General features: G+C 41.8%; 1 protein-coding gene across 2 annotated transcripts; it reads right to left on the reverse strand.

The window, feature by feature from the left end:
* Positions 1-25887, reverse strand: LOC308306940 (urokinase plasminogen activator surface receptor-like). 2 transcript variants are annotated; one of them, XM_080751996.1, is made up of 6 exons: positions 25799-25887; positions 21476-21547; positions 11697-11809; positions 4473-4619; positions 2178-2282; positions 1-768 (listed from the first exon to the last, which is right to left on the reverse strand). In XM_080751996.1, exons 2-6 carry the CDS (start codon positions 21499-21501, stop codon positions 539-541), a joined length of 621 nt encoding a protein of 206 aa, XP_080608122.1. In that variant the 5' UTR covers positions 21502-21547; positions 25799-25887; the 3' UTR covers positions 1-538. The 2 variants fall into 2 exon arrangements, with proteins under 2 accessions (XP_080608122.1, XP_080608123.1); XM_080751997.1 differs by lacking the exon at positions 25799-25887 and having other exon boundaries at positions 11697-11813; positions 21476-21550.
* Positions 25888-26113: the final 226 nt, after the last annotated feature.

Raw genomic sequence — 26113 nt, forward strand, 5'->3', positions numbered from 1 at the left:
CTAAACCCACCAGGATTGAGTTAAGACCCGCCTCCTCTCGATAATCTTAAGTATGAAAGTGCCCATGAACGTTAGTGCTGCTCACTCAAGTGCAAAGTACCTACTACCTACTGATCCATTACAATAATACAGCAGCATAATAGGCCCAAAGCCATATCCAAACCATAACAATTTAACTGATAATCAGCAAGAGTTTTTATTTTGAGCACAGTAGTGACAAATTAATAGCTTTCTCAGTACGTTTTTCTCTTTAGCAAAGTTACAAAGTTTTCCCTTTATTAAGCACAGTACAATTAAGTCAGTTTCAAGATTTTTTAGCACAGTTTATTTTGAGCACTGTAGTGAGAAATTAAAAGTTGTGCATTGTGCAAATGCAGGCTTTTCTCAAGTACAAGTCTTCATGCCTCTGACTTTATCCACCCTCCATGTGTCAGGCAGGGATTTCAGCCACTCCTGGAAGTCCTCGCGTTTCCGCAAGGCGGGTCTTAACTCAAGCCTGGTGGGTTTAGGAATCACGCGTTCTGAAGTGGTGTGGCTGTCACTTGAACAGGAACACGGCGCACAGCGAGGCGGTCACACGCAGCGCGGCGCTGAGCGGCGGGCCGCCGCCGCCGCCGCTGCCCGCGTTGCAGAGGTTGCCCCTGCAGCAGCGCACCTCCCCCGCCAGGCCGCCCGCCATCAGCTCGGCCGTGGCGCCCGTGGACATGCACACCGCCTGAGACGCACAGCCCTTGATGGGGCTCCGCTTCTTGCCAAGGTGCACCTCCGCTGTGATGGGGGGGGGGGGGGGGGGGCAGAGAGAGAGAGAAATGTCAGCACAGCAGTGTCTGTTCACCGAATACCTTTTTTCACAGACAAAATCTAATTGAAAACTAAGATGTTAGGTTGTGTTAATCTCTTTTAGGGTTAGGGTTAAACTAAGGTTTAGTATTGGGTTATATATGTTGTGTTAATCTCACCAGCGACACAGTAGTCCTCGTCTCCCAGTGTTTTAGGGTTAGGGTTAAGCTCGGGTTTAGGATTAGGATTACTGGGTTTTACTGTATGTTGTGTTAAAGGAGTAGTTCACCCCCAAAAAGAGTTCAATAATATTTGTTTGTATTTGTCGCTTTCAAAAATTTGTATTTATTATAGTAAATGTACCCCCATTGATACATTTGGGTCCCCATCCAGAATCAATGGGGGTAAACTTAATGTAATCAAATTATTGTCTTAGGAATGCGACAAAAAACTAAACATATCATTGAACTCAAGTCTCCAGGGTGTGAGTAATCAATAGGAAAAAGGTCGTTTTGGGGGTGAACTACTCCTTTAATCTCACCAGGCAGACATAGAGTTCTCAAATACTGCCCGAACCCGACCCGACATTTAGGGTAGGGTAGGGCCTAAAATGTATGCTAATTAGTCGGGCCGGGTAGGGCTCGGGCTCAATGAAAAAAGAAAATGTATTTTTATTATTATTTTATTACTATTACTCTGTGATAGAGTAATGAGAACCCGACCATACCCGAACCCAACCCGACATTTAGGGTAGGGTAGGGCCTAAAATGTATGCTAACTAGTAGGGTCGGGTAGGGCCTCGGGCCAGTTAGGGCCGGGCCTTAATTTTCACGCCCGTTGAGAACTCTAGGCAGACACAGTGTTTTAGGGTTAGGGTTAAACTCAGGTTAAGGATTACTGGGTTTTACAGTTTATGTTGTGTTAATCTCACCAGAGACGCAGTAACAGTGTTTTAGGGTTAGGGTTAAAATAATGGTTAAGGATTACTGGGTTATACAGCATGTGTTGTGTTAATCTCACCAGAGATGCAGTAACAGTGTTTTAGGGTTCCCTAACCCTAAAACACTGTTACTGCATCTCTGGTGAGATTAACACAACTAACACAACTTAAACTAATGGTTAAGGATTACTGGGTTATACAGCATGTGTTGTGTTAATCTCACCAGAGATGCAGTAACAGTGTTTTAGGGTTCCCTAACCCTAAAACACTGTTACTGCATCTCTGGTGAGATTAACACAACTAACACAATTTAAACTAATGGTTAAGGATTACTGGGTTATACAGTTTATGTTGTGTTAATCTCACCAGGCAGACACAGTAACAGTGTTTTAGGGTTAGGGTTACACTAATGGTTAAGGATTACTGGGTTATACAGCATGTGTTGTGTTAATCTCACCAGAGATGCAGTAATCCTCGTTCCCCAGACAGGGCAGGACGTTGACACAGTCTACAGAGTCACAGTAGAAACACCTCCTTCCATTGGGACTGGAGTTATTTAGGACTGGAAAGGAGACACCAGAGACCAGTTAGGATGCATGTCTGTGCCTTTACACCACTGTGCCTGGGGACCTTTGGTGTGCCCCTGAGAAGGGTCAAGTGTGCCCCTTGAAACTGCTTGAAAGCCAGTATTGTATTCATCATTTTAAAAAATGATTTAAACTAGTGAAAACAGCCGATCTACAATCACACAACGCCTCGCACCGCGAGGCGTTGTGTGCTTGTAGATCGGCTGTTTTCACTACTGTTGTGGGAGAGCCTTGTATGATGAAGCAGGCCTTTACTTTGCGAAGAAACGTACAAATTTGAAACTTGGACATACAAGGTTTCTGCCCGACAGTGACGATATTCATTTACACCTCCGTATTATGTTGGTGTGCCCATGGATTCTTGGGACATGAAAAGTGTGCCCAAAAAGGTTGAGAAACACTGCTTTACACACTCTTACAATAAAACATAGCCTCACAGCTAGAAGGTCCTGGGATGGATTCCCTCGCGGGGACGCTGTGGGCGCTGGGGGCGTGTTCTCTCCTCTGAGTCATCAGTGCCCACACCCTAAACCAGTGGTTCTCAACCTTTTTTCTGCATGGGCACACTTTTCATGTCCCAAGAATCCATGGGCACACCAACATAACACGGGGGTGTGTAAATATATAATATAATACCCTCGCACGGCGAGGCGTTGTGTGCTTGTAGATCAGTTGTTTTCACTACTAGTTTAAATCATTTTTAAAATGATAAATACAATACTGGCTTTCAAGCAGTTTCAAGGGGCACACTTGACCCTTCTCAGGGGCACACCAAAGGTCCCCAGGCACAGTGGTTGAGAAACACTACCATAAACTGGTTTTACATTCGAAAGGGCCGGTCAAAAGATGAAACTATATGGAATCTATTTACAGGTTGTGGGGGTCCCTGCTTCATCTCTCTCTCTCTCAACTAAGGGGTCCCTGCTTCATCTCTCTCTCTCTCAACTAAGGGGTCCCTGCTTCATCTCTCTCTCTCTCAACTAAGGGGTCCCTGCTTCATCTCTCTCTCAACTAAGGGGTCCCTGCTTCATCTCTCTCTCTCTCTCAACTAAGGGGTCCCTGCTTCATCTCTCTCAACTAAGGGGTCCCTGCTTCATCTCTCTCTCAACTAAGGGGTCCCTGCTTCATCTCTCTCTCAACTAAGGGGTCCTTGCTTCATCTCTCTCTCTCTCAACTAAGGGGTCCCTGCTTCATCTCTCTCTCAACTAAGGGGTCCCTGCTTCATCTCTCTCTCAACTAAGGGGTCCCTGCTTCATCTCTCTCTCAACTAAGGGGTCCTTGCTTCATCTCTCTCTCTCTCTCAACTAAGGGGTCCCTGCTTCATCTCTCTCTCTCTCTCAACTAAGGGGTCCCTGCTTCATCTCTCTCTCTCTCTCAACTAAGGGGTCCCTGCTTCATCTCTCTCTCAACTAAGGGGTCCCTGCTTCATCTCTCTCTCAACTAAGGGGTCCCTGCTTCATCTCTCTCTCTCTCAACTAAGGGGTCCCTGCTTCATCTCTCTCTCTCTCTCTCTCAACTAAGGGGTCCCTGCTTCATCTCTCTCTCTCTCTCAACTAAGGGGTCCCTGCTTCATCTCTCTCTCTCTCAACTAAGGGGTCCCTGCTTCATCTCTCTCTCTCTCAACTAAGGGGTCCCTACTTCATCTCTCTCTCAACTAAGGGGTCCCTGCTTCATCTCTCTCTCTCTCAACTAAGGGGTCCCTGCTTCATCTCTCTCTCTCTCTAAGGGGTCCCTGCTTCATCTCTCTCTCTCTCTCTCAACTAAGGGGTCCCTGCTTCATCTCTCTCTCTCTCAACTAAGGGGTCCCTGCTTCATCTCTCTCTCTCTCAACTAAGGGGTCCCTGCTTCATCTCTCTCTCTCTCAACTAAGGGGTCCCTGCTTCATCTCTCTCTCTCTCTCAACTAAGGGGTCCCTGCTTCATCTCTCTCTCTCTCTCAACTAAGGGGTCCCTGCTTCATCTCTCTCTCTCTCTCAACTAAGGGGTCCCTGCTTCATCTCTCTCTCAACTAAGGGGTCCCTGCTTCATCTCTCTCTCTCTCTCAACTAAGGGGTCCCTGCTTCATCTCTCTCTCAACTAAGGGGTCCCTGCTTCATCTCTCTCTCAACTAAGGGGTCCTTGGCCTGAAGGCGTTGAAGACCCCCCGGTTTAGCATATAGAAGCTACCTGGGATGCTCTGTGAGTTGCACAGGTGGGTGGAGCAACACTTGCTGTTGATGATGGTTCTGCTAATGCCATAGTTGACTGAAGCTGCGATGCACTGAAGAGGAGCGACGCACGATGTGAGGCTCACGTCTGTCATCTGCACTCCACCTGGACACAATACATTAGGGGTGTAACGATATAGTAACTGCATCGAAATATTGTTTTTAAAGAGGTGATGCCATGATTTTTCCCCCCTCTAAAACATGATTTTCCAAAAAAGTATACAGAAAGAGTTAAAATTGGGTTTTTATGTGGCCACATCACCGCCAGTTCATTAAAGTTTTACTATGTAACTTTTTTTATAAAACAAATCTTAAAATTGTCCTAACTGTTAAATCGCTAAAGTTTTAGAACACCCACTCCGTTATTTTCAGCTTCTGAAGCCTTCTCTTTATATGTTTTCTATGAGCCGTGAGGGGGGGAGAATTTCGCGCCATGATTACGTAATCTGCATCATCTGTATACGTTGTGTATACGTTGCCCAATCACATCGCCGATCATGCACACATGGTACACTACCGGCCAATGCAGCGCATCTTGAAGTGGGGTCGCCATATTTGTAGTCGCCCGTGTGTCTCTTTACTCAAAAGGTAATTCTCGCCTACCAGGCAGGGTGAAATAGTCCGTTTCTCCGGAATGCCTGAACGCACAGGAACCAGGGACCCCTCTAAAGATAGCTCTCGGCGTTGTGGAGGCAGACGCGGGGGTGTGAAGGTACGAAAAATGGGCGAAAGACGCGAACGCGACCGCGGTTTGCTATATGGCTACTGACCACTAGTTGAGAATCTTACACAGTATAGCTTTAAGTATGCATGGATGTCATGGTGGGTGGTGACCCGGCTGAAGTTAGCCACACCCCACAGTGTTGGGTGAATGGTAATTAGGGGAGGAGTTGATTCTGTGATTCTCATAAAAAAACGCACCAGGGGGTCTAATGAAGTACTGTCAACCTCCTAGACTCAACCCATTTAGAACGGGTACACATTATTGTGTATCATTATTTTATACATTAACTATTGAAAAATAGCAGATCTGCTATTTTTGAAAAAATCATGAAAATTAGAATTTTGACCCGATTCTATAATAAGTGTCTTTTGAATCCTTCTAAGATTTTTTGAAAAACCCTATGTTTCTATGTCAGCAATCTGGCCAGCCATCGTCAAAGAAAAGGTCCTTTTCACTTCAACTGGAGCTCAGTTAGTCTGTTCTTGAGAGACTACTATGTCAGCTGGTTCTCAAACTTTTTCATGTGAAGGACCCCCAAAATGATATGTATTTGACCACGGAACCCCATCTCAAAATATTTAGTTCCAGGGACCACCTAGAAGCAAAATTTGAGTTACAAGCGTTCGCTTTGAAAATACATATATTCAAAGATTTGCACCCATTTTCACGACTTTTTCAAAAATAGCAAATCTACAAGCTTGCAGCTGTGAGCTATCTGCAATTTTTCAGCTAAAATCAAATCGTATCGTTTAATTTTGTATCGTATCGAATCGGCAGTGCAAAGAATCGATTGTATCGATACTACCTACTTGTGCATTGTATTTAGCATTTTTAAGAAGAAAAAATTAAAAGGAGGGGTTAAATTTATTTTCCTTTCCATGCACTGGTCTATCGATAAATGTGTGTAATCTCTGGGTTCATGTCAAGGTGCAGGTTTGCCAATGTCGCGGGGCATTGTGTGCTTGTAGATCGGCTGTTTTCACTAGTTTTGTGCGACAGTCTTGTATGATGAAGCAGGGCTTTGCTTTACCAAAAGTACTAAAAGTACGTAGACATTTGAAACTTGGAGATACAAGGTTTCTGCCCAACAGTGACGATATTTTAGTGATTATGTTGCGAGGAAAAGGTTGAGATAATAGCCATTTTGTTTAGAACTGACTGAAAATAGCTTTGTACTTCAAGTTTAAAATTATACTAAATGTTTTTTCAGGTGTATCAAATTATATCGCGGCACCCCTGGACTGCCATCACGGCACCCCAGGGTGCCCCGTCACCCACTCTGAAAACCCCTGCTCGACTGTGTTGTGTTTATGATGCCTTGCAACATGTGCTCTACTGTGTTGTGTTTTAGACATTGCAACATGTGCTCTATACTGTGTTGTGTTTTAGACATTGTAACATGTGCTCTACTGTGTTGTGTTTTAGACATTGCAACATGTGCTCTACTGTGTTGTGTTTTAGACATTGCAACATGTGCTCTATACTGTGTTGTGTTTTAGACATTGTAACATGTGCTCTACTGTGTTGTGTTTATGATACATTGTAACATGTGCGTACAGTGAGTGCATGATGTCATTGCTCTCATAAATGCCACACGTGCCCCAGCTGCTCTGAACATCTTCCAGTGGCGTCTGTTCAGAAAAGACTAAGGTATGGCAACATGACTGGTGTCTTGCACGCGTGCAAGCTAAGGTATGGCAACATGACTGGTGTCTTACACCAGTCATGTTGCCATACCTTAGCAACAGGCATGATGATACATTTATTTTAAGAAGTACATTTTATTTTTTCCCCCGTTTCTACGGTTTCTTGGGCTGGAACGGTTGTTCAAGTGCAGCTAAACTTGGCATGTTAGTAAACGTGCCCACAATTAACAATAATGCATTGCACCTGTGCAGCTGACCTGACCTGAGAATACAAGTGTGGAGAACACAATTATAATACCTTGTTAAAGTGACCATTTTGTTAAATTTTGCATTTGTAGTTATGTTACTGTAATTTAACAACATAATAACCAGCACAGAGAGACAAAGAGACATTCACAGATTTATATTTAAAAGTAACTTTTATTTTCCCCCTCTGGACCCAGGGTATGGCAGCTGCATACCCCTGCCATACCCAATTGACGCTCCTGACATCTTCCCACAGGTATGCGCGCTGCGTACAGAGCGTGGGTATAGTGTTACTATAGACCTGCACTGTGCGGTACACAGGGGCGTCACAAGGGGTAGGAAAGTGGGACTGAGTTACTGGGGCCCAAGGTGGAGGGGCCCTAATAACTTTATCTATTGAAAAATAGCAGATATACAAGCTCACAGCGTGGCACCGAGTGCCACGCTGCGAGCTTGTAGATCTGCTATTTTTGAAAAGTTGTGAAAATGTGTGAAAATCTTTGAATATATGTATTCTTTTTTTAGCGAACATTTCTGACTCAAATTCTGCTTCTGGGGGGTCCCTGGAACTAAATATTTTGAGATCGGGGTCCGTGGCCAAATGCATATCATCTTGGGGGTCCTTGACATAGGTTTCTTGCAAACATTTTCACGATTTTTCAAAAATAGCAGATATACAAGCTCGCAGCGCGGCACTCGGTATATATCTGCTATTTTTCAATAGGTAACATTCTTGGGGGGGCCCGCAGTGAATCCTTGCACCCGGGGCCCAGAATTTGGTGTGACGCCTCTGGCGCTGCACGTCTATTCAGTGATGTTGTAACAGTGACGGCGGTGAGCCTTTCTTTGAAGATGTTCAAAGAAAGCTTCTGATCACGATGACTCATCGCTGGTGGAAAGTACTGTGACTATCTGTGAGCTGTGCTTCCAATGTACTTAACACCAAGGCCGGGCAATATCGAAAATGTATCGATATCGATATGTCTCTTTGTTGTGACTCGACATGGTCACTTCTTTTTTTGCACAGACTTTTGGCCGGAAGCTCGGTACAGCGTCTAACTCGTGGATATATTTTATTTTTGCATTAGGTTGAGAAGTAGTTCCTAATTGCGACCGCCAGGTCGCAGTTTAGTATCAAAACCTCCACCGGCCGTCCGTCCGTCCGTCCGTCGGTCACACGTCACACGTCACACCTTTGCCCTGCTCATATCTCCGCATCAGTATGACATCACACTGCTTGGTGTGTGCCATCAGGGTCATTTGTGTACGGTGTGATGTCATACTGATGTCAGCAGTGTGATGTCATACTGATGTCAGCAGCTATGTCTCTATATATGGAGTTATATGTTGTTCGTGTCCAAATATGGGGCTTGTGAGGTCAGACTTAGTGAGATTCGTCGGTTATCTCCATATATGGAGTGATGTGTTGGTTATCTCCATATCTGGAGATTCAACCTTCAACGATTTTGACATCTTGTTACTAATCTGTCGGTAGATAATGCCGGTCTTATATAAGGGTCATTTGTGTACGGTGTGATGTCATACTGATGTCAGCAGTGTCGCTTATCTCCCGATTAGGGAGTCTTACTGGTGTTTGAATGACTGGACCATTGTAAGTTCTTTGAGTTTGCAATATGCTTAGAAAAAAGTCCCTTAAAATTGGAATCCTTTACAGAAACGTTAGTACTACTTTTTTCTTGTTGTGTTGTGTTCTGTCTCGACACTTTATGTGTATATATATATATATATATATATATATATATATATATATATATATATATATATATATATATATATATAAAAAAAACTTAATTGCTCTGTATGGTTGATTCTCCTGTATTGTTGATTCTTCTTTCTTGTTTGTTTTTGTCGCTCGGCTGTACACAACAGTCCTTTTCTTTTTTTCTTATACGGTCCTGTAACCTTAACTGCTGTACCTTCTGGGTGACTTCATTTTCCCTTGGGATAATAAAGGTATCTATCTATCTATCTATCTATCTATCTATCTATCTATCTATCTATCTATCTATCTACATGATAGAAGGTCTATCTATCTATCGAGGTATCAGCATGCAAGGTATACATATCGACGAAGACGGCTTGAAATGAGGTGTTGGTGTATGTGTCAAATTAATTAACAGACACACACTATGCATGCACGTAGCACATGCACAAAAGCAGTCCATCTGTAACCAGGTGTGGTTATTTCAATAAAACCTACCTAATTCCCTTCTATGTACTGCACAGTGTGCATGCGTGGATATGCTATTCGTTATCTGGGTTAGGCAGGCAGTGGACCTCAAGCAGAAAAACATTAAAAGGGGGTTAAAAGGATCCCTGGCTAATACGACAAATATGCCTTAATACATTACATTATAATTGTCCATGCATGTGCAAAAAAAAAAAAAAAACACAAACACATTTTGAAATATTGATTTGATGCTCATATTTACCATATAGGAAGTATTATGTTTGTTTTTTATTTGTAATGTGCAACATTGTTTTCTCACTCAACAGAAAACAAACCAACATAAAGTTTAACATTTCTGAAGTGACAATTTAAGGACGTTTTAATACCTCTAAAATGGCAAATTAAACATTGTACAAATTGTTAAAATATTAGAGGCAGAAATTGTGAAAATAGCCGATCTACAGCGCTGCGAGACGTTGTGAGCGTGTCGATTATTTAACCAGTTAAAATAGGATTAATTGGGGGATCACGGCCTGAAAAGGTGACCTGAGACAGGTTGAGAACCACTGGTCCAGATAGACTGCTGTACAAACCTAGGAATAAAAGAAGAAACTAGGGCATTCACAAAATATTAGAATATTCGAATATCAAAGTCAACGTTCAATCAACGTTGTTCACAGAAGTCGAATATTCGTTTTTTTTAAATTGTTTTCTCTTTAAAAATATATAGTTTATAAAGCTTGGCTAGATAGGAAGGCATAAGAATGAGTTGTCAATGCCCCTGGTGGATGAATTTGTTAATGCTCTATACCAGGGCTTCTCAAACCTTTTTAGACCGTGACCCCCAAAATAAACATATTTGAACTGGGGACCCCCACCCTGACAAGCACTTGGAATTGTAGGTATTACATTTAATGTGACTCGGTACCCCAGACAAATATTGTGAAAATAGCTGATCTACATGCTCACAACGCCTCGCAACCCGAGGCATTGTGAGCATGTAGATCAGCCATTCGCCTCAGCTGTTCGCCTCTTGCTTACTTAATATTTGACAGTTTGGCCAGTCCTGTAGAATTTCGACTATTCGAATACTTTGAGGTCAAATATTTCGAATACTAAAAATCTCTATTTGTGAATGCCCTAGAAGAAACTACTCAATTCACCGTTTGTCAGCCTTCTGATTGGTCCCTGAGACTCCCTGACTGGCCAACCAGAAAAATACATTCACTTTTTGCAAGCGGGGGTGGAGTTCTGCAGTCGGAGAAAGTGGGAGCCGTCTTTCACCGGCTGTCCGCACTGCGGAGCACGGCCAGGCAGCTCGCGACCATAGCGTTTGCGATCATTGTAATGAATAAGCTTCAACAGACTAGTTCACATGGACCTTATCAATGGTCTAACTTGTTACATTTGGGTACATATATTTTAAATGGGCAGAATTACGAAAAGCCAGCCTATTATGTGAGGAGAACAGGGGAATTTGGCCATTATAGTTCTCCTCTTCCTACCCAAGATGCAATGCGCGATTTCTATTCTCTCTATGATCCAGAGGATTAAACTAATTAAAACATATATTTTCGGGGGGAAATTACTGTTTTGCTATGTAATTACTGTACCTTTTTCTTCCCTTTTTATTAATATCACGTAGATGTGTTTTTTTGGTACTTTATATAGCTGTAATGAGGCTATGAAGGAAAAAAAAATCCCATCCACTTCCACTATAAAAGAATCTGCAATAGTGATTCTGTCCCACTGGGATTAAACAAATTAAAACATATATTTTCGGGGAAACCCCCTGTTTTGCAATGTAACTACTGTACCTTTGTCTTCCCTTTTTATTAATATCACCTAGATGTTTTTCCTTTGGTACTTTATATAGCTGTAATGAGGCTATGAAAGAAAAAAAAAATCCCATTCACTGCCACTATAAAAACAATCTGCCCAGGGTTAATGTCCCATCATAGTAACAGGGCAGAATGGGGCGGGATTTGCAAAAGCCTGAATTGGGTATGGCAGGGGTATGCAGCTGCCATACCCTGGGTCCAGGGGGGGAAATAAAAGTACATTTTAAATATAAATCCACGAATGTCTCTTTGTTTATCTGTGCTGGTTATTATGTTGTTAAATTACACTAAACTAACTACAAATGCAAAATTTAACAACATGGTCACTTTAACAAGGTATTATAATTATATTCTCCACACTTGTATTCTGCCCATCTTGACAACATGGTATATTCCCAGGTTCCGCAGGTCAGCTGCACAGGTGCAATGCATTATTGTTAATTATGGCACGTTTACAAACATGCCAAGTTTAGCTGCACTTGAACAAACGTTCCAGGCTGCCATATCCAGCCCAAGAAAAGAGAGAATCACCTACCCATGTATGACGTCAGTCTGGTGACTCCACACACGTTGGACTCAGGACATTCCAGCTCTTTGTCCACACAGGCTTCTGAGTGTCCATGAGTGCACTGGAAACACGTCAGTGCACTTCCTGTTTGATGAGACATCAATACAACATTATAATATAATAACCACAGGAAACACGTCAGTGCACTTCCTGTTTGATGAGACATCAATACAACATTATAATATAATAACCACAGGAAACACGATAGTGTCTAATGCAGGGTCTAATGCTGCTGAGAAACACATGAAGAAACTTCAAATCGCTCAGAATAGAGCAGCTCGATTGGTTCTAAATTGTTCTTTCCGTACCAATGTATGTGAGATGCATAAGCAATTATCATGGTTAACCGTAGAGGTGAAATTAAAATATAGCCTTTTGATGTTCATGCATAATGCTATGTGGAACAACACACCACACTTCTTTCATGAACAGATATTATTTTCAGGTTTCTGTCATGAACATTATACCCGTCAAGTGAGCTCAGGTCATCTGGTTGTGCCAAGTCACAACCAGAATAGTATGCTGAGAACTGTTCTTCACAGAGCTTTTTCAGCTTGGAATATACAGTATGCTCCCTATAGATTTAAGACATACCAGAAGCAGATTATCTTTTAAAAGGTTACTCAAACATAAATTGACGAGTCCTTTGTAGATTTTTGTGTTTTTCTCTACTTTTGCACCTTATTTTTATTTATGTATTTCGTGTAAACACTGTATTTGTGATTATTGGTTATTGTTCTCTGTTTTTTATGCAGAGAGATGTCACTGTTTTTGCTATTTACTCGATTTGTGTCTATTTTAGATAGCAACATTTTTACTATTGTCTGTTTTTACTGTATGAATTATTGTGTGGACCCCAGGAAGACTAGCGACCACTTGTGGAAGCTAATGGGGATCCTAATAAAGAATAAAGAATAAAGTGTACTTCCTGTTTGATGAGAACACATCAATACAACATTATCTTACTATAAATGCGAGGAATCTCGTATTGTATCGTATTGAATGTCATCAGTATGACGTGTTCTGATGTTCATATGTGGGCTTAAATGGACACAGGCAAACATATGGCCTGTGTCCATATATGACAACAGGTATATTGGGGTTTCCATTCAAGGGGGAACCGGCACTGTGTCTGCAACACTGTCGGAGGCACAGACAGGGTGACGGGGCACCCTGGGGTGACGGGGCACCCTGGGGTGCCGTGACTTCAGTCCAGGGGTGCCGCGAGATCATTTGATAATATTTGGAATTTATTTGGACAATTAGAAATATATTTAGTATCATTCTAAACTTGAAGTACAAAGTTACGTTCTAACCAAAATGGCTATTATCTTGTTTTCCTCGCAAACATAATCACTAATATGCTATAAATATAAGGTGCTGGGAGTGAAAATTAGTAATATAAAAATGTAGGGTGCCTGGGATTTAAAAAGATATTTATAGGGGTGCCCCGAGCCAAAAAGGTTTGGGAACCCCTGCTGTAGGCTACAGCACAGACACCCTAGCAGAGACCCCAACCTGAGCAAGCAATTGTGCGAAGAAAATAAAAATAAAAATTAAATAAAAAGACTGGAGTAAACGTCAAGCAGACCCAGACTCTATAGGGTGGGAGGCAGACAGAGAGAGAGAGAGAGAGAGAGAGAGAGAGAGAGAGAGAGAGAGAGAGAGAGAGAGAGAGAGAGAGAGAGAGAGGGGAGAGAAATGAATTGAATACAACATTATATTAAACACTGGAAACATGTCAGCGTCTCCTGTATGAGAGAACCACTACAACACAATCTTAAATGACATCTTATGTATGTTGTTGTGTTTTACAACAAGGGTTCATATTTTAGATCGTCATTAGAGAAAAGAAAAGATGGGTGTTAAAATGTTTTCATTTACTTATTTCTATCATTCTAGTGATTTTTAACGATTTAGATTTGCATGCATGGTTGGGGGCAAAAGTTACCCTTTAACCACATGGGGGAAAAGGAGAGAATCAACGAAGTACCAAAGGGGTCTAACAACTGTTCTTAGTAAGGTGGGCCTGAGTTGGAACTCTACCTTTTTCCCCCTTTTACACCAAATAGAAGCTCTTCTGGATCGCCTAATTGTTCTTCCCAGAATGCCGGGGTTTAAGTTGGTAAAAGATAGCTTTCTCCTGAGCCCACTTCAAATTCAATGGAATTTAATTCACCTCGAACCTATTTAGAACGGGTACACATTAGTGTATTGTTATTTTATGCTTTAACTATTGAAAAATAGCAGATATACAAGCTCACAGCGCGGCACCGAGTGCCGTGCTGCAAGCTTGTAGATCTGCTATTTTTGAAAAATCATGAAAATTTGAATTTTGACCCGATTCTATAAGTGTCTTTTGAATCCTTAAGGTTTTTGGAGAAAAAAAAAATATGTTTCTATGCCAGCAATCTGGCTAGCCATCGTCAAAGAAAAGGTTCTTTTCACTTAACTGGAGCTCAGTTAGTCTGTTCTTGGGAGACTACTATGTCAGTGGTTCTCAAAACCTTTTCATGTGAAGGACCCCCAAAATGACATTTATTTGGCCACGGTCCCCATCTTGAAATATTTAGTTCCAGGGACCCCCCCCCCCCCCCAGAAGCAAAATTTGAGATACAAACGTTTGATTTAAAAATACATTATGTTCAAAGATTTGCATTGCACATTTTCACAACTTTTTCAAAAATAGCAGATCTACAAGCTCGCAGCTGGGTGGGTTAAAGGAGGGAGAAACAGCATGGTTGCACGCCACGGTCAAAAGGATAAACACAAGAAAGCTAAGAGCTTATTTACAGTGGTGGAAAAAGTACTCAGATGTTTTACTTGAGTAAAAGTACCAATACTGCAATGTAGAAATACTCCGTTAGTAAAAGTCTGGAATTCAAAATGTACTTGAGTAAAAGTACAAAAGTATTGGCATCAAAATGTACTTAAAAGTACCAAAAGTAAAAGTACAAAATGTTTTGAAAATAGCAGATCTACAAGTTCACAAGTGAGCTTGTAGATCGTCTATTTTAAAATAGCTAAGGTATAAAATAGGGCTAAAGTGGATTAATGAATGTTTTATAATATAATCTTTTATAATATAATCACTTTCATAAGTAACTAAAGTTTTCAAATAAATGTAGTTGAGTAAAAGTACAATATTTGGATCTGAGATGTAGTGGAGTAGAAGTAAAAGTATTGGAAATTGGAAATACTCAAGTAAAATACAGGTACCTCAAAGTTGTACAGTACTTAAAGGGGAAGACCACCCATTTTCAGTATTGAACTATGTCATTAATATACCTTAGAGGATGTGTGGAAATAAAGAAAAAGTTCCCCCTCTTCTGTGTTGTCTAGAACTGGAGGATTGATTTTGGGGTTTGTATTGTAAATTACAACTTGATGACATCACACATTGTACTTTACAATACAAACCCCAAAATCAATCTTCCAGTTCTAGGCAACACAGAAGAGGGGAAACTTTTTTTTTTTTTTTTTCACACAACTCCTCTAAGGTATATTAATGACATAGTTCAATATTGAAAATGGGTGGTCTTCCCCTTTAAGTAAATGTACTTAGTTACTTTACACCACTGCATATTTCAATAGTGATCATTCTGTATGAAATGGATGAAGATGTTGTGTGTGTGCGTGTGTGCGTCCGTGGGTGTGTGCGTGCGTGCACGCTTGGGAGTGGGAGTGTGCGTGCATGCATGCCACGTGGAGAGGGGGTGCATTGTCGCGTTGCCGGGCGAGATGATGAATACAAATAAATGTAAATATTATCAATTCATTTAAGACATTATTTACTTGCATGGCTAAAAGGCTTGGTTGTAATTAGGTTGCAGCTCCTATTCATCCAGCTCTTTATAGACATAAAGGAAATAATTCCAATTTTGTCATACTGTATATTAATGTTTTTCTAACATAATGGTCTCCAGAAATTGCTCTTCCTAATAGTCCCTACAGTAAGTCCTTTGCACCAAGATCTATGAACAAGAGCAGGAGCAGATACATTGTCATTAAACTAAAAATAACCACATAAGGTTAAATGTGTATAGCTGCAGATTATACTCTTATGTATAAGTGTCCTGCACTCACTAAGGCAGGAGTCTTCAACGTTTTCAGTCCAAGGACCCCTTAGTTGAGAGAGAGATGGAGCAGGGACCCCCACAACCTTTTCAGAGATTCCATATAGTTTCATTGTTTCAGTCTGCTCTTTTTCCCCTCTACACCAAACATCTTTGCCAAAAATAGCCGATCTACAAGCTCACTGTGAGCTTGTAGATCGGCTATTTTTGGCTAAAGTTCTCTGATGGACGCTAGGGTTCAAGTGGTTGATATAAAAAAAGAGAAAGAAAGTTTCCATCACACAAAGGACCCCCTGTAGCAACTCTGAGGACCCCCTAGGGGTCCCGGACCCCTTGTTGAAGACCCCTGCTCTATAAGGAAACAGATCACAGCACGACATACTATAAACATCACGGTAATGTTTGAATTCCTTCTACATCTGTCTCAGACAAACACAAAGCTGGTGAGAGGAAAAACAAGCCAACATAAAACAGAACAATGCTTGTATTGTCAGGTTCTATCAAAGCCAGAAAGGTGTGTTTTTCGCTGAGAACTTGCCTTCGGTGAGAAACATAGTCCACAGTATCAGTGTGACAGGAAGCATTGTGAGGAGGCTGAATGGATCTGAACTGACTGACACACGGGCTGCCTCGCACACACCTTTTATAGCCGTGTAGCCTGGGGGGGCGTGGCCTATCACACACCTTTTATAGCCGTGTAGCCTGAGGGGGGCGTGGCCTATTACACATCTTTACAGCTCTTCCCCCTTCCCCCTATAACAGGGTTCCCCAATAAGCCCTTTTGCAAATCCCGCCCCATTCTGCCCTGTTACTATGATAGGACATTTGACCCTGGGCAGATTGTTTTTATAGTGGCAGTGAATGGGATTTTTTTTCCCTTCATAGCCTCATTACAGCTATATAAAGTACCAAAGGAAAAACATCTAGGTGATATTAATAAAAAGGGAAGACAAAGGTACAGTAGTTACATTGCAAAACAGGGGGTTTACCCGAAAATATATGTTTTAATTTGTTTAATCCCAGTGGGACAGAATCCTCTTTGCAGATTCTTTTATAGTGGTAGTGGATGGGATTTTTTTCCCCTTCATAGCCTCATTACAGCTATATAAAGTACCACAAAAAACACATCTACGTGATATTAATAAAAAGGGAAGAAAAAGGTACAGTAATTACATAGCAAAACAGTAGTTTTCGCCCCGAAAATAAATGTTTTAATTAGTTTAATCCTCTGGATCAGAAAGAGAATAGACCGCGCATTGCATCCTGGGTAGGAAGAGGACAGAACTATAATCCTAACCTCACATAATAGGCTGGCTTTTCGTAATTCTGCCCATTTAAAATATATGTACCCAATCGTGACTCTTAGACCATTGATATGGTCCATGTGAACTAGTTTGTTGAAGCTTATTCATTATGATGAGCGAGATCACGGCCGAGATCGCGGCCGTACCGGGCGATCGCCGTGTCGCGCACTGCGGACAGTTTTGAAAGCCACATTTAACATTCTCCACTGCACAAACTCCACCCCCGATAGCAAAAAGTGAATGTTTTTTTCTGGTTGGCCAGTCAGGGAGTCTCAGGGACCAATCAGAAGGCTGACAAACGGTCTATTCACCCTTTGGCAGCCTTCTGGTTGGTCCCTGACTGACCAACCAGCAGGCTCTATCTGCCTTGTCCCGCCCTGGTTCCACCTTCTTTATGTTGAATTTGCTAAAATATAATTATTGGAGAAATAAAAACATTTAAAAACATGCTGATTCACTATGCTGCCACTGAGCTGCTCCATTTTACTGAAACCAAGTTTGAAATTAGAATTGAACACACAGAATAACAATACGAATCAACTGAATTAAAATGGTAGCGGATGGAGTGTCCCACTGAGTGTCCCACAATGGGCGGGACTTGACAAAGGGTGAATTAGCCCTATTCACGGCCCGCCCACTCAGCATCCCCCGGGTGCTGAAGTCACGTTTTGAAGGGGTAAAACCCTGCTAAGCCTATAGTGTTAACACCGAAATCGCAAATGTAATGCAATTTCCGAATAGTAAAGTATAAAATACGGCTAGCATGATCAAGAACACAAGATAGTAAAAGGCACAAAGCATTATAATTTACTTTACCGTTAGAAATAATGATTTGTTGGCTTTAAGTCCAGCCATTTCTGTTATAACCTCGCCTCACCAGGCTTTCCTGAGAGAAAGCCTGGTATTCGTTTACTAAACAGGTCGTCTGATCCGGTCTAGACCGGATGATATCTTACGTCATTTTGTATTCAAAACGGACTGCACTTTGGCCGGAACTACCGCCGGAATCAGTTTTATCCCAGTTTAGCGCATGTGCAAAACCAGGTTAAAACTGATTCCGGTCGGTGGTTCCGGCCAAATTGTAGTCCTTTTTGAATACAAAATGACGTGGGACGTCATCCACTCCCGACCAGATCAAAAGCCCGAAATTGGAAGCGATCCCAGGCTATTTCTGTTATAGTCTCCCCTTCTAAATTGATGTCAGCACCCGGGGGATGCTGAGAAATTTGCTGAGTGGGCGGGCCGTGAATAAGGCTTATAGGCGGCCCGCGGGCCATTTGCGGCCCGCGGGGGGCTTCTGTCTGGCCCACACCAACCCAAGTATGGTGGTATAAGAGCAGCAACGATATCATCGTTGTCGGGTGGAAACCTTGTATCTCCAAATTTGTACGTTCTTTCGCAAATCATACAAGGCCGTTGCACAAAAGTAGTGAAAACAGCAGATCTACAAGCACACAACGCCTCGCACCACGAGGCGTTGTGTGCTTGTAGATCGGCTGTTTTGACTAGTTTAAATCATTTTTAAAATTATACCGTGAATGCAAAACGAACGATTTCGGACATACAAGATTTTCACCTGACAACGATGATATCTGAACTGTCGCTGGAATAGTGGGAACGCCACCGTCGCCCCCTGCAATGTTGTGGCCCTCGGCTTGGTACCCTAGATATAATTCAATGTTGTGGCCCTCGGCTTGGTACCCTAGACATAATTCAATGTTGTGGCCCTCGGCTTGGTACCCTAGACATAATTCAATGTTGTGGCCCTCGGCTTGGTACCCTATAGACATAATTCAATGTTGTGGCCCTCGGCTTGGTACCCTAGACATAATTCAGCCCTTGGGGAAAACTAATTGGGGAACCCTGCCCTAGAGCATTCATGGGCAACTGGTGGCCCAGGGGCCACATGCGGCCCCCACCTTTACTTAATGCGGCCCTCAGGTTAATACCGGAATACTGATATTATGATTGATTTTTTGATTGATTGATTGATTGAAGACTTTATTAGAAGTTTGCATAGGAAAAGGTACAGTTTCATGACGGTACAGTTCACTGGTACAAGGTCTACTAAAAGGAGATCCATGAAAAGACTAAGCTTATTTCCACTGGAAACCATTGAAGTATCTCATATAACATTGAATGACAGACAAATAGAACACAGTACTATGCAGTAGATTATGTAAAGAAAAACAAAAAAGAAGATAGTAAGTCTAAACAAACAGTATGGGGCAGGGGAGGGTAGGGTTGGGCTAGGTTCATTTTTTTTTACCAGTTGCGAATGGCTGCTGCCTGTAAGTGGTTTTTCAGGGCAATTTTAAAGGATGCTAGTGATCCACACTCCTTTATGGCCTTCGGTAAGGCTTTCCACATTTTGGTGGTATAGCAGAAAAAAGAGTTTGACCCTTTGTTGGTTTTGACTCTGGGTTGAAAGTGATCTGTGGCGCTGCCTCTGGTGTTGTAATTATGGACATCCTTAATGTTTATAAAGTATTTTGACAGGTACTTGGGTATCATAGTGGTGTAGTGTATCTTGTACACCAGGCCCATTGCAAGTTGCTGTACTCTGTCATCTACTCTGAGCCACCCCACTCTTAACTGGTGAGTAGCGGTGAGGTGAGTCTGATAGGGAAGGTTAAGCAGGACCCTAATTAGTTTATTTTGGGCTGTTTGGAGTTTAGTTTTCAGGGCTTGTGGGGCGTCACGATACCATACGTGGACTCCGTAGTCAAAGAGGGGCTGGATTATTGCACCAGCTATGGTCTTCAGTGTGTTGAAATTGACCATCGGGGCGATCCTCTGTAGGAAACGAGTTTGTTGGTTGATTTTATTTATTACTTTAGAAGTCATCTTTCCAGTCATCTGGAAAGATTAGCTTCAAGGATACATCCTAAGTAAGATATTTCGTTTTTTCGTGTTATGACCTTGTCACCCACTTTGATTGTGAAGTACAGTGAAGAATCTCTTCACTGTACAATTATAATAATGAGGAGGCTTTCTACCAAAGCTCTACCAAAGTGGCCCTTTAAACACTTGAACTCTATTTTATATTCAAATCAAATATTGTATTCATCTAAGCTCTGCTATTTTTTCAAATAAATGGAAAAAATCATGAAATCTCTTATGGGGTTTCCTGGCAGGGGTTGACATGCCAATGTTTGAGAGCTACTGATTAAGAAGGCATACATTAATAGTTAACATTAATTATTTTAAAACCAGATAACAGTAGTTGCGTGCCGTTTGTGTGCAATGAAAATAGTAGATCTACAAGATCACAACACTTTGTAGTGGAGCGTGCCTTGAGCTTGTACTGTAGATCTGCTATTTTCGTTGTGCAACACAGTACAAGCTTTGTTCCCCCGCACTACGCGTGCTAGATACAGTAGATTGGAACATTTACACATGACATTATTACACTGGGCCTGATACATTATTACACTAGGCCTGATAGAAACATTATTTACAGTAATATGTAACATTTAAAGGAGCTATAGTCAACTTTTTCTTGCAAAACGGATGCTAAAATAAAAATAATGTTTCAAAAATATTTTATAAAAAAATAAGCTTCATATATGTGTTTATTCAAAAATGACCACAAAAAGCATAAAATGATGATAAAATAATAATTTCGGCCATTGTCGGGCTGACACTTTGTTTACATCATAGTCTAACACTATCAAAGAATAGACTAGAATGTAAACAAAGAGTCGGCCCGACAAAAAGTTGACTATAGCTCCTTTAACCCTCTCACAGCCAAATCGCCAAAAATCCGCCTTTTTACAGAGGGTTGAGGCAGCCAGATCGCCAAACCTCGCCATTTTGATAATTTTCTGATTTTTTGGGTATTTTTTTGACATTTTTAGAGCAAAAACTGACCATTCTAGGTTCATATAAGCTTAAGCAATGAATTTGCGTTGGAAATGACGTCATCGATTACGTGACCCGGAAATCATTTGCCCATAACATAGCATAGGCCTTTTTTTAGCATTGAAAGCTAACGTTTCTTTATCAAACTTTACCATATTTAAACAGATTTTAATTCGGAAAAAAGTGGCTGGGCTGACAGAGTGGTCACCCAGGAGCATAAACGATTGTGCACGGCTGGCACGGCGTGCACGATCGCTACCGTTCGACGGACCGGCCTCTCCGTTAAAAACAATGGCAGCGTCCATCGGCGGCCATTATGGTCCAGCTTGGTCCAGCCTGGAAGACCTAATCGTTGGGCACTCTCTAGTGGTATAGTACGTGTACTACAGTCTGCAATCATAATTATGCCTGCTTGGTTTCTGTACTCATAACTTGGAAATGAATAATATTCCTGGCAGTATAGGCGCACAAGCATATTGTAAATGGCTGTGTATGCACTCACCTTGCAGGTGGTTTACTAGGATCCATGCTGCTCACTGTGTTCTTCTTTTTATCTCACTCTGGAAAACAGCGTCTGATAAACAACAACAAAACAACATTTTAAAAGTTGTAGTTATAACAATAGACTGTAGATCAGTGGTTCTCAACCTTTTCAGGCCGCGACCCCCAGAATAATCATATTCTAACTGGGGACCCCCCACTCTGATGAGCACTAAGAGTTAGGACATTACATTACATTATTGTATAACACGGTTCTATCGTGAAAATAGCAGATCTACATGCTCACAACGCCCCACACTGCGAGGCGTTGTCAGCATGTCGGCTATTTTCACAATTTCTGCCTCTAATATTTGACAATTTGGCCAATGTTTAACTTGTCATTTTTGGGGTATTAAATACCGTAAATTGTCACTTTAGAAATGTGTAGAAACCCTCTATACACTTACACTTTATCTTTGTTTGTTGTTTACTGTTGAGCACACCATGTTGCACATTAAGTTAATCATCTGGGGACTGCCCAAAATAATTTGGGGACCCTCCTGGGGGTCCCGACCCACAGGTTTGAACCACTGGTGTAGATCACACATGGCCAACATACGGCCAGAGGGCCGGACTGGGCCCTTTGACCATCTCAATCCGGTCCTGAAGTCCTCAAAGAAAAACTAAATTACCTCAAAAAATAATCTTCGTCCTAAAAATGTTAATGGTTTTGAGGGAAAGGTATTGAACTTGACTCACGTGTATAGTAATTAGGGCTGGGACTTTAACTGATTAATTGCGATTAATTCATTACAGAAAATGTACGCGATTAAAAAAAATAACGCATTTTAATCACACTCAGTTTTGCACCACAGAACCTTCAGTTCCGGGCATACCGATCATAGCGATGCACCAACCAAGAAGAGACAACGAACGCAAAGGGAGAAGTAGCCGATCAGAGCGCTTTGCTTGGCCCAGTGGATGCGAAATTTTGATTTAAAAAACTCACTTGTTGATTCACTCGTACAACAAAATGTGTTTTACTTGGAAAAAAATGCTTCTCGGGTCAAATATTAATATGCGATTAAAATGCGATTAATTGCGATTAATTAATTACAAAGCCTGTAATTGATTTGATTAATTTTTTGAATCGCATCCCAGCCCTAATAGTAATGAATATGTACCATTTGAGTTCATACCTGCTTTCCATAATCCATTCATATGTACTGAAATGTTTAATGTTTATCCGGCTGTTTCTGACAGAATTTACTGTAGAATTATGTGTGGGACACATCCGGCTAACAGCAGACATACAAGCTGACGTCGCGTCGCAGATGACAGAAAGGCTGCACGCAGGGACGTGCTGGCCATTGGGAAAAGCAGGACAACTCCCGAACGGCCGGTTCATTCCCGGCCGGTCCAGGCCGGCCATTAGGAAAAAGATCAAAATAAAATGTCAGCCTTCATTCCATTTTGGGGGCTGGGCGGCCAACAAAGTAAATCGTCACTGTCGGGCAGAAACCTGGTATCTCCAAGTTTCAAATTTGTACATTTTTTAGCAAAGTAAAGCTCTGCTTCATCATACAAGGCTGTCGCACAAAAGTAGTGAAAACAGCAGATCTACAAGCACACAACGCCTCACGGTGCGAGGCGTTGTGTGCTTGTAGATCGGTGCGCATAGATTGGTGCGCATGGGGAACGCCAGGAAATACATGGGAAAACAGAACGTGATCAGATAAAAAGGCTTCTTGTTAAAGAACACGGAGGATACGGGTAATTCTACCACTTTTTCGAGTCACGTGTTCAAATACTGGATTCTGATTGGCTAAATTCCGGAGGTTATGAGAGGACAACTGCCGCAAAGTTGTGTGAGGAGATCAATGCGCCTCAGTGTACATCCGGGGACATCAGGAGGTAGTCGGAACACCTTTCCCCCAACCAACAAATGACGGTGGCAACGGTCCTATGTTTACTAACGTGCATGCTATAGTCGCCGATTTATTTGGATCCAATGCAATCCGCCAACTTTAAAGCCCCTTTTCTCTGAACCTATGCCTTTCTGGAAGCGAACAGCCTCTATTTACGGCCGGAACGGTACTTCTAACTGACGTTAGCTTAGCTGTAATTGCTAGACGCATGGATTAGTATGGAGTTGGCGCCATCTGTTGGTGAGTAGAAGATGTTGTTTGTGGAACTATCTGCTGTCTCGCGGAAGTTTTATAGGCAATAATGATTGTAACTTAAGATCCTTGCAAGTTACAACTATGTGTTTTCTTTCATGTATACGGGAAAAAGTGGTAGAAAAGCTATTTACCACTCGGGGTCGGACATTATGCTCTCATAATGTCCTGAGTGAGGGTGTTATCGGACTCGGCTGCGCCTCGTCCGATAACACCCTCACTGCGGACATTATGAGAGCATAATGTCCTCTCACTCGGGGTAAATTGCTTACTTATTGAATGCTGTACCATGTTTAGACATAGGAGTGAGACTTTCACTTTGTGAAATCTGAATGATGGTGTAGTTGTAGGAGGTTAAATAAGTCGCTCTGCCCGAACCCATGTAAACACGGGAACATGACGGTCGGGGCTTGGTCTCTACGACCATGCGTGAGCTACGATGGCTTTGGTCTCTACGACCATGCGTGAGCTACGATGGCTTTGGTCTCTACGACCATGCGTGAGCTACGATGGCTTGGTCTCTACGACCATGCGTGAGCTACGATGGCTTGGTCTCTACGACCATGCGTGAGCTACGATGGCTTGGTCTCTACGACCATGCGTGAGCTACGATGGCTTGGTCTCTACGACCATGCGTGAGCTACGATGGCTTGGTCTCTACGACCATGCGTGAGCTACCATGGGCTAAAATACCATGGGCCCTTCACTCACTTTATCAAAGTCGCTACAGCAGGGGGGCCCAAAAGGTAGATGGTGATCTACCAGTAGATCACCAAGGGTGTGCAGGTAGACCACATGACATGCCTCTAAAAATATATCATTAAAATATAAAAAGAATATGTCAATATGACATCAAGAAGGACCTGTCAGCTTCCTTCATGGCTTCTAAAGTAGGCAAACCTCCAATGCAATAATTTGTTCAAGAGTCAGTAGCAATACAAAGAACCCCAAAACCTACCACTTCCATACAGAATGGGATGAAGACATTTCCCCCAGTATTTCCCATTTATTGCCCCCTTACAGTAAGTGTGTTTGTTTAAAATGTAACGCCAGTGCTGCTATTCCAAAGCCCCCCTCAGCTAAAACATGTTGGATGGGTAGATCATGTGGAGCGAGTCATTTTAAAAGTAGATCTCACATCAAAAAGGTTTGGGCACCCCTGCGCTATACCCCTGCTGTACATTCAATCAATTATTAAAGGAGTAGTTCACCCCCAAAATGACTTTTTTTCTATTGATTAGTCATGCCATGGAGAGTAGAGTTCAATAATATTTTTTGGGTTTTGTCACATTCCTAAGACATAAATGTGATAACAATAAATTTACCCCCATTCATTCCGGATGGTGACCCGTTTCGAAACGGGTCACCATCCGGAATGAATGGGGGTAAATTTACTCAAATCAAATTTTTGTCTTAGGAATGTGACAAAACCCAAAAAATATTATTGAACTCTACTCTCCATGGCATGACTAATCAATAGAAAAAAAGTCATTTTGGGGGTGAACTACTCCTTTAAAAAAAATGAGGGCTGGGATGCGATTGAAAATTGTAATCTAATCAATTACAGGCTCTGTGATTAATTAATCGCAATTAATAGCATTTTAATCGCACATCGATATTTGACCTGAGAAGCTTTTTTTTTTTTTTTTAAGTAAAACACATTTTGTTGTACGAATGAATCGACAAGTGAGTTTTTTCAATCTAAATTTCGCATCCACTGGGCCAAGCAAGGCGCTCTGATCGGCTACTTCTCCCTTTGTGTTTGTTGTCTCTTCTTGGTTGGTGCATCGCTATGATCGGTATGCCCGAAACTGAAGGTTATTTTGTGCAAAAATGAAGTGCGATTAAAATGCGTATTTTTTTTTAATCGCGTTAATTTTCTGTAATTAATTAATCGCAATTAATCAGTTAAAGTCCCAGCCTTAAAAAAATTATAATAATAATAAATAGCTAACTTTAACAGTGACAATATCTACAAGCTCAAACACGTCGGCTATTTTCATTTTTCTGGTTGTGCCATGAGGTATAAAATAACACTGAAGTGATTAATCGATTTGTTGATACATAAAACATAATAGCATATTTAAAAATTGCTACTCGATTACTCAATTCATTGACAAAGTAATAGATAGGATAACAAAATAATGTTTAGTTCCAGACAGTACCTGTTCATGATGTCACTGATGAAGGTCTGCTTCTGCTACCCTGATGGTGAGTGGAATATATGAGAGAGAGAGAGAGAAAGAGAGAGAGAGAGAGAGAGAGAGAGAGAGAGAGAGAGAGAGAGAGAGAGAGAGAGAGAGAGAGAGAGAGAGAGAGCAGTGTAGTGTAAGTAGATATGTTTTCAGCTTTATGATGGTGTGATTTATTGTGTGATAGCTCTGCTACAGTTTGTTCAGAGTACAAGGTACAACTCTCTCTCTCTCTCTCTCTCTCTCTCTCTCTCTCACACACACACACGCGCGCGCGCGCGCGTGCGC

The sequence above is a fragment of the Nannobrachium achirus genome (genome assembly GCF_963921795.1).
Source record: "Nannobrachium achirus genome assembly, chromosome: 2".
Taxonomy (NCBI): domain Eukaryota; kingdom Metazoa; phylum Chordata; class Actinopteri; order Myctophiformes; family Myctophidae; genus Nannobrachium; species Nannobrachium achirus.

What these genes read in the sequence shown, in the direction of transcription:
- LOC308306940 (XM_080751996.1), bottom strand. Translation starts at nt 21,501, where the DNA reads ATGGATCCTAGTAAACCACCTGCAAG. An exon ending in CAGACTGACGTCATACATGG is followed by an intron (nt 4,620 to 11,696) that starts GTAGGTGATTCT and finishes TATTGTGTCCAG; the next exon opens with GTGGAGTGCAGATGACAGAC. An exon ending in CGAGGATTACTGCATCTCTG is followed by an intron (nt 769 to 2,177) that starts GTGAGATTAACA and finishes CCCCCATCACAG; the next exon opens with CGGAGGTGCACCTTGGCAAG.